This window comes from Psammomys obesus, unplaced genomic scaffold, assembly GCF_907164565.1.
Source record: "Psammomys obesus unplaced genomic scaffold, mPsaObe1.curated_primary_1811, whole genome shotgun sequence".
Lineage (NCBI taxonomy): Eukaryota > Metazoa > Chordata > Mammalia > Rodentia > Muridae > Psammomys > Psammomys obesus.
The window spans coordinates 2,554,494-2,563,236 of NW_026590701.1; the positions used below are offsets into that span (position 1 = coordinate 2,554,494).

General features: G+C 43.8%; 1 protein-coding gene across 1 annotated transcript; it reads left to right on the plus strand.

Moving 5' to 3' along the window:
* Window positions 1-302: 302 nt before the first annotated feature.
* On the plus strand, window positions 303-7,568 carry Dtd2 (D-aminoacyl-tRNA deacylase 2). Its single transcript, XM_055608622.1, has 3 exons — window positions 303-434; window positions 1,882-1,951; window positions 6,842-7,568. The coding sequence occupies exons 1-3, from the start codon at window positions 324-326 to the stop codon at window positions 7,165-7,167; spliced, it is 507 nt and encodes a 168-aa protein (XP_055464597.1). The 5' UTR covers window positions 303-323; the 3' UTR covers window positions 7,168-7,568.
* Window positions 7,569-8,743: the final 1,175 nt, after the last annotated feature.

Consider the following 8,743-nt stretch of genomic DNA (forward strand, 5'->3'; position numbering starts at 1 on the left):
TAAACCCTCCTATTGGGAGGAGGCAGGAGTTCAAGGTCAGCCTCAGCCTCAGGGCTACGGCTACTCACCCCGGCTCTGTGAGACCCTACCTCCAAAAACAAAACCCAAAACAAGGTATTTGAGGATGAGATTAAGTGAAAAAGAAAAAGAAAAAATTCTCTCTGAACACGAATCCTCCACTCCTACACGTCATTCATTCTCCTAGGGAAACCAACTGCACATCCGGGACTCCGGGGAGCCAGGCAGAGGCCCCGCCCTCCTGGGGGTGGAGACACGAGCAGTGGGCGGGGCCGGGCGGAGCCTGCGCCCTGCGGACCGGAGCCATGGCGGACGGCGGCCACGCCGGCCAGGCTCGCGCGCTGCTGCAGCAATGCCTGCACGCTCGCCTGCAAGTGCGCCCGGCCGAGGGGGACGCCGCGGCGCAGTGGGTGGAGGTAACGCCCGGCTCTTCCCGCGGAACCGTGCTGGTCCTGCTCTCCTGTCCCGTGGGAGGACGAGCGTGTTCCCTTCTGTCTGCCCATCCTACCGGGTGGCCTAGTTGTCTCCTCTTTGGACTTGCTTCTGTGGCTATGCCCGACTGGCCCAATCTGTAGCCCTCACCGTGAGGGTGCTCCTTCTGCCTAAGTATCTCAGGTGTGGGGTGACGGCGTAAGCGACCCCGCCGAACGGTTCTCAGAATTGTTAGGGAACCTCACTCTCCTCCATTAGATTAGATTTCCTATCCAGCGTTCTCCAGCTCAGCCCTGCCGTCATAGTAAAGATCACCCGTGAGCCATGTATGTGGGTGACCTTAAACCAGAGTTAAAAATTCTGAAACACTGAGTGTGGTGGTGCATGCGATTAAGCCCAGCCCTGGGGAGGCAGAGGCAGGCGGAGTTCTTGAGTTCAAGGCCATCCAGCTCTACCCACTGAATTTCAGGCCAGCCAGGGCTGCGTAGGCAAACCCTGCCTTTTAATAAATACAACTTCTGGTATCCTCACCATCTCCCTTCTCTTAAATTATTTTTCTTCCTATCATATTTGTGTTAGGACTTTTCCTTGAGATTTTGAAGTTTTGTTTATATCCAAAAAACCACTATTTTCATTGCTGCCGTCTGGAATAGTAAGTTACAACCTCGGTAATTTAGAGTCCATCCTTTATCATTTTTGGTTTCCCACGACATTTCCTGTAACAGAATCACATTTTATTGCAGCCTTCCAAACTATCCCTTCGTGTTTATAAAATTTAAAAGCTATTTCAAAGGCTTTTCCTTCCCTCCCACAGAGTAGCCATCCTTTACTCTGTTCTTTTGTCAAGGTTGTGGGGTTTTTTGTTTTGTTTTGTTTTATTTTATGAAACAGCATTTTGTTTGAAAGTTATCTCCCTTCTTAGTTCTTTTAGTTCTATTCATGTAGCGTTGTCAGCCTGACCTGGTATGGATGAGGCTATCTGAAAGCTCTGCTGACTTAGGAGAAATAAATGAAGGTGAGATTTGTGGTCTTCACTGCTCTTGATTATATTATAATCTTAATTTTTGAAGTAAATAATCATGATTAAGACTTGAGAAGGAGCTGGGTACAGGGCATACACCTGTAATCCCAGCACTCAGGGAGGCAGAGGCAGGCAGATCTCTATGAGTTTGAGGCCAGCCTGGTCTACAAAGCCAGTCCAGAACAGCCAGGGCTACACAGAGAAACCCTGTCTTAAAAAAACAAAAACAAACAAAAAAGACTTGGGAAAGATTTTGTTCCCCGTAACTTACTTAGAACTGAAGACTATTCTTACTTCTCTTCCTTGGTTTTCAGGCCCCATGCTTGTAAGCTCTGTGAAATGTTCCCCCATTGAGCTACTTCTCTGTAGACTTCTTCCTAATCTGAGATTCCTGTGGTGATTTCTCACAGATTCGGAGAGGACTGGTGATCTATGTGTGTTTCTTCAAGGGAGCTGACACAGACCTTCTTCCCAAAATGGGTATGTGTTTTCTTTCTCCTCGCTGTGAGAGGGGCATGAGAACGTTGTGCTAGAGTTCGTTATGATGTAAGGTGAATAAAGCTGCAAACTTGACTATCTGTTAGCAAATGAACCATTGGCTTCAGTGGGATCTTACTTTGTTTCTGAGGGGTATGGGTTGGACTTAGGGCCTTTAAATGCTAAGCAAGTACTCTGCCGATGAGTATAACTTTAGCCAAGAAGCATCATTTTGTCTTTACTTCTTCATTTTGTTTTGGTGTAGTGCTAGGGTTTGAAGCCAGGGCCTCGAGCATGACAGGAAAGTACTCTACCACTGCACTGTATCCTAGCCCTTTTTAGCAATTAACATCCAAACAAAAACATTCTGAATGAAAAAAAAATGGCATAATGATACCTAATTCTTTATAAACGAATAGTTTTTTTAATTAAAAAAACCTCTTAGATCAAGGTCTTGACAGTTTACCTGGTGACCGTCAAGTCCTTCTGCATCCCTGGGAGGCATTGAGTACACAGTTTTTATGCTACAGCCTCTGGAGTAGCTGGGATTGCAGGCCTAGCTCGGGGAGCTTGGGGGGTTGCTTGCTTTGTTCTCTCTTTTCTGTTTTAAATGTGTATTGGTGCTTTGCCTGCAGGTATATCTGTTTACCACATACATGCTTGATGCCCTCAGAGGCCAGAAGAGGGCACCAGATCTCCTGAAACCCGAGTTATAGAGGGTTGGGAATTGCCATGTGTCTGTTGGGAATGGAACCCAGGGTCCCTGGAAGAGCAGCAGCAGCTCTTAACTGCTGAGCCACCTCTGCAGCCCCGATAAGCATGATTCAACATTGTGCCAATGTTTTAGTTATAATATATAGTTTATTGTAAAGTGGAAACAGTGTGCCTGTGGTGGAACTCCTTTAAAATTCCCAGTACTGCAGCTGGTTTGTAGACTGATTTAGAAAACAGACATGTGAGCCCATATGTACAGCATAGTTCTGCCCAGGGTATGGAAGGTTGTGAGAGTTCAGTAGCCACGGAGATCCAAGCAGATGTTTCCTTGCTTTATTTGCCACACTCCCCAAGTGTGCATGCGTACATGCATGTATGCGTTTATACTCATTTTACAAAATGACAGGTTCAATAGAGTTATACCATATACTTTGACCATATATGGTAATACCCTTTCTTGTCCCCTGTCCCTTCCCTCTCCCCATCGGATAAGAGCATCCCTAATGGGCAGTAGATGACAATGTATGTACAGCATGTGTGTTCAATCAAATCTGAACAACTCAGCCTTATCTCACTGATAGCGAATTTATAGCAACCATTTATGGAGGGTTTTTTGTATAAGCATATAAATATAGTTCTGGTTCTTGAACCAGACTTAGTGTTATCACAACCATATGTCCTATGAGGATAGAAAACAGAGCAAATGCTCCAAGGTCACAAAATAGTACCTTACCCACTACAGCTTTCCAGGACTGTATACAGTCCACGGCCCTGCCCGTTCCTCATGAGAGATAGACCATGGGTTCAGATGTACTGAACCAAATCACACTGTAACAAGGCAGCATTTGGTTTCAAATTATGCTCAGAAAAAAAAAATATATATATAACAATGCAGCTATCTCTAAGCGTGGAGGCAGCTTATATGCCCCTCATTAGGAAAATACAACACAGCTTCGTTAAATTAATAAATTTAAGCAGAGCACAATAGCATGTGCCTAGAGTTCTAGCTACACATGAGGCTGAGGCAGGGGTATTCCTTGATCCTGGGGTTGGAGACCAGCCTGAACAAGAGAACGAGACATGTCACAAAAGAAAAAGCAGTGCTGGCAGATAGTTACAGAAGTTAGCCTAAATGAGATTAGAGTAAGGAAGCAAAACTCATGGACAGATAGCCATTGGTGACACCTTAGCCAAAAAGTCAAAACTAACAGGAAATTTTACCCTGATATTTGAAACTTGCTTGACAGCTTTGTCAAATCATGACAACTGTACTTAAGAAAGAACTGGGACAGGTAAGGAGAGAGAGAGAGAGCTAGGAACTCTAATAGTTTGAACCTAGAGGATAACGAGGAACCCTTGAAAGCTTAAGAAAATGAGATGAAGCTGCTTCTGTTACAGACGGTGTTTGTGAGGTCCTGGTGCTGCCGTGTCAGGCACTCTGCTCGTTTTACTAAGTGTTTTACCTTGGTCATCTTTGCTGTCCATAAGATGTAGTAAGATTCTTCAAATATAAAAATAAAATATACTGTCTCTGACATGAACTCAGTGGCTGTCTCTTTGACCTCCCCGTCTCCCCCAAGGAAGGAGCAGCCTTGCTGGGCCACAGAGGAGGACATGGCAGCCAGTCCTAAAAAGACCTGATAAGCTAGGGTCAGATGGAAGGGGAGGAGGACCTCCACTATCAGTGGACTTAGAGAGGGGCAGGAAGGAGATGAGGGAAGAAGGGTGGGATTGGGAGGGAATGAGGGAGGGGGCTACAGCTGGGATACAAAGTAAATAAACTATAATTAATATAAAAAATAAAGATGAAAAAAATAAAATGTTGGTCATTTGTAGCTGTGCACAGTGGTGCACGCCTTTAATCCCAGCACTCAGTAGGCAGAGGCGGGTAGATCTCTGAGTTCAAGGCCAGCCTGGTCTACAGAGTGAGTTCTAGGACAACCAGGACTACACAGAGAAACCCTGTCTTAAAAAAACAAAGATTGTCTTTTCAGGGCTGCCTCGTGATGTCCTAATCATAAGGAGTTAAAATAAGGCCACCGAATCCAAGCTGCATTCTGTTTTGTAGTGGCTAAACCTGTGTGCATCTGTCTTTTCTTATGAGTTCACTCTAAATACATGTGCAAGACTGTAGTGAATTGAAAACACAGAAGAAAGCACCTTAATTCTTTTAATGAATAGTTAACCTAGTTTATCATTCTTAGTAAAGGACTTACTGGCTAAGAATTACATTCAGCAGGTTGAAGTACAAGCAAAATAAACATTTATTATTGAGGGATTCGTGTGTCCTTCCCTGTGTTCCATGAGTGAGATCATATGATAAGGTTCTCTTAAAGCCCACCCCATACTTATTCATGGATTCAGACCTTTCCAGTAAAACCTTACATAAATGGGAGTGTGACCAGTTGTGACCATGACGTCTGAAATGCCGTAGCTAAAATGGAGATGTATAGACTCTACCTCAGTTCATCTTCAGTGTAATTGCACTGAGATCAGCGATCTGTCAAAGACTGACCTCCTGCCTGTGTTATTGTGGTATTTGATTGATAATGGATCTTACAATCTAAGTTTCTAACATGCTATTAATGATCATCTCATTTCAGTTCAACTTTCTTCTGTTTCTCTTTGTAACTGTATTCACTTCTACACAGAGATATGTGAGCTCTCAGTTACAGCCAGTAGAGGGAGAAATATGAAAGTCTAATGACATGGTATTACCACTCGTAGCCTGTTAATCCAGAACTGCTAACTTCTGTCATGAGCCTAGACAGCTAACTAGTGATTTCCATTTGTGAGGGCTGCTGGCCGCAAGGCAGAGACCAGTTCACAACAGAATTACAAAGCTGCTTGAGAGAGATGTTAGTTAATGAATGAGGTGAGGCTTGCAGCATGGGTTATGACTCGGTTTTTACCAGGTTAAATGCTTTTGTAGAGTAGGATAATCGTACAAAGTCCTTACTGATGCTTACTACAGAGTTTGTAGGGACTGAAATCAGCCAAACTAGAAAGCACATCTTTAAAACTTTAAAAAAAAAAAAAAGTCTGTGTAGCACTGGCTGGGCTGGAACTCACAGAGGTCTGCCTGCCCTGCCTCTCCCTCATACTGAGATTGAAGGCGTGTTCCACCATGCCTGGCAATGAAAGTACGCCGTTCAAAGCATGGTTTGATGATGGCAGGGTAAGAATGTCTTTACTGCTTGTTCTGTTCTTCGTAAGAATTCATTTTTGCCCTTGTAGAGGGAGAGAGAACCTAAGTATAAATATATACCTCTCAGTTTATTACTTCAAAGTGGTTAAGATATAAAGGCTAAGTTTAGCTTTCTAAGAACACATAGATGCTTATGGTGATTTGTATAAACAGTCTCATAATACTGTAAAAACAATAGCATGGATTTTTTGTTTGGGGTTTTGGGGGAGGGTGAGATTTTATTTCTGTTTATGTGTATGGCTGTTTTGCCTGCACCGAGGTCTGTACCACGTGTGAGCGTTGCCCCCAGAGGCCAGAAAAGGGCAGGAGGTGATCTGGTCCTGGAGGCAGGGACAGCTGCCCTGTGGATGCTGAGAACCACATCTCTGTCCTCCGGAAGACTACCCAATACTTTTAGCAACCAAGTCTTCTCTCCAGCCTCCTACATATACATAGACACGCACATGTCCGTATATATCATATTCATATAGCCCTGTATCATTTGTTTGCTTTTTTGTTTGTAATGATAAACTTTACCTTTGCATTTTCCCAAGAGGCCTTATTTATAAAACGTTAGTCCATGTTAATATTGCCTTAAATTGTGAAACTACGAGTCATCTGGCTTATAGTGGAATTGAACCAGTGGGTTTGCTTATGAAGTAAAAGGAGCAGAGGAGCAAACATTCACGTGGCCCCCCAGTATGCGACAGTATTTGAGGTTCCAGGGTGCAGCTAATTCTTTTTGGATTAACTTTGTATAGGTGAGCCTAGCTGCCAGGTCAGATTTGAAGTACCTTGGTATTTTCTATATGAAATTCAAAATTTTGTGTATTTTTTGTGCTTGGGCTGTTTCATAAAGGCCTTTTTAACATCTAGAGACTAGATTTTAAAACTAGGCTTTATATATGAAACTTGATAAGCAAATAAAAGATTGATCGTTTTCTTCGTGTTTGTTTTTCCCTTCAAAATGTTTCACCTTTTTCTTCGCCTAGCTAATACGTTATTGAATGTGAAACTAAGTGAGACAGAAAGCGGCAAGCGTGTGTCCATCCTGGAACTGCCTGGCGACGTTCTGATCATCCCTCAGGCCACCCTCGGGGGCAGGGCGAAAGGGAGGAGCGTGCAGTACCACTCCAACTGTGGAAAGGAGGAGGGCTTCGCCCTGTACTCGCAGTTTGTCAGCCTGTGCGAGGAAGCCGTGGCCGCCAGCAGCAAGTGTGCGGAAGCCGGGGTCGCGGTGCTGCATGGCACATACGGGAACAGGCAGGTGCTGCAGCTGGACACCAATGGGCCGTACACGCACCTAATTGAGTTCTGAAAGCCTCCTCTCCACAGCCGCTTCCTGGCGTAAAAGGACCGGCCTGGCCTGTTGGTCGGGCGTTTTGTTTTATTCTGTTTGTACCTTTATTCTGCTCTGTTTTTTACCCCTTCGTCTTAAAGACACAGATCTGCAATGTATGTAGCAAGAGAATCCTGGATCCAAGCCAGGCACATCGGCACATTCCTTTAACCCCAGTGTTCGCGAGGCAGACGCTAGCACATATCTGGGCGTTCGAGGCCAGGCTGGTCTACATGGTGAGTTCTAGGGCGGCCAGAACTACATGATGAGACCCTGCCTCGAAAATCCAAAAATAAATAAGTAAATACAAATAAAAATAAATATTAACAACTTACGGATATTTTTTTAAGTGCAAAATAAATTACCAGAAATAGACATTTGAGGTGGCTGCTGGAATCTTTCCTTACTCTATGTTTTGACGCTTTAAATTCCTATTGCACACAGACACCCAAATCCTTTTTTATAGCTTTCCTCTACTGTTCTATTTTGAAACTTAAGAATCAATAACTTGAGCTCATTGTCCTTAGCTTTTGTTTTATTGATTCACAGTACAGTTGTTGAAATGTAATAAACTATTCATAAGCTTAGAAACCCCAATTTTTCTTAAAGCTTCTCCAAGGACATGTGTATGTCTTTCAAAAAAAGATTACATTGCTTACTTTAAATCGTTTTAATTTTATACTTAGGTAAAATGCTGTCTCACCAATTGCCTGAACTACTTGTGGAGAATAGCACTCCAGGGGCATGAAAGGTTGTTAACAGAGATGGGGACAGATCGGGGGAGAGCAAAAAAAGCAACAGATTGGAAAGGAACTTTACTTTAGCTTTTAAGGGGCTCAAAAACCCATCAGTACAGGCATTTATTTTACTTTCATATTTGTGATGAGGAAAGCACTGTAGAGAGAAAGACAGTGATTTGCCGCAAGTCATCCAGTACAGAGGACTCTGCTCCATCCTCTGACTTTGATAGTGAGACTTGTTGAGAGTAACCTTGGCGAAAGCTCTGTTTCTCTCGTTGCCAGTTAATTGGTTCACTCACTAAATTAGGCAGAAGCAGAACTGCCCCTAACTTAGATGCCTCAGTTTTTCTAGGATTTTAGAATCTTTCAAACAATATACTTCCTAAATATTTTTAAAGACTTATTTCATTTTTTTAAGATGTATTTAATTTTTAATCCTGTCTGTCTGTCTGTCTGTGAGTGTGTCCGCATGGTTGCAGGGATCCTTGCAGGCTAGAGGCTCCCAGGAGCTGACTTGGGTGGCTGTGCCTGAAGTGGATGCTGGACACGCAGCTGAGGTCCTCTAAACAAGCAGCACATGCTCTTCACCCTGAGCCTTCTCTCCAGCCACCCCTCAACGGTTTTAATTTTCCAGTTCAGGACCTGGGGGCCACTTGTAAAAAACGTTCTATGTAAGCCGCAACCTGTGGCTTTAGTGTCTGAACATACGCATATAAGGTAACATGCGCGAACCGGAGAGGGGTTAAGAGCACACACTACCTTCAGAGAACCGGAGCTCAGCACTCAGCACCCACGTCTGGCAATTCACATACCCT

Bases quoted from the DNA above. Each gene is read 5' to 3' on its own strand.
- Dtd2 (XM_055608622.1), top strand. From the start codon at position 324: ATGGCGGACGGCGGCCACGCCGGCCAGGCTCGCGCGCTGCTGCAGCAA. The intron at 435-1,881 runs GTAACGCCCGGC...GATTTCTCACAG, and splicing joins CCGCGGCGCAGTGGGTGGAG to ATTCGGAGAGGACTGGTGAT. The intron at 1,952-6,841 runs GTATGTGTTTTC...TTCTTCGCCTAG, and splicing joins AGACCTTCTTCCCAAAATGG to CTAATACGTTATTGAATGTG.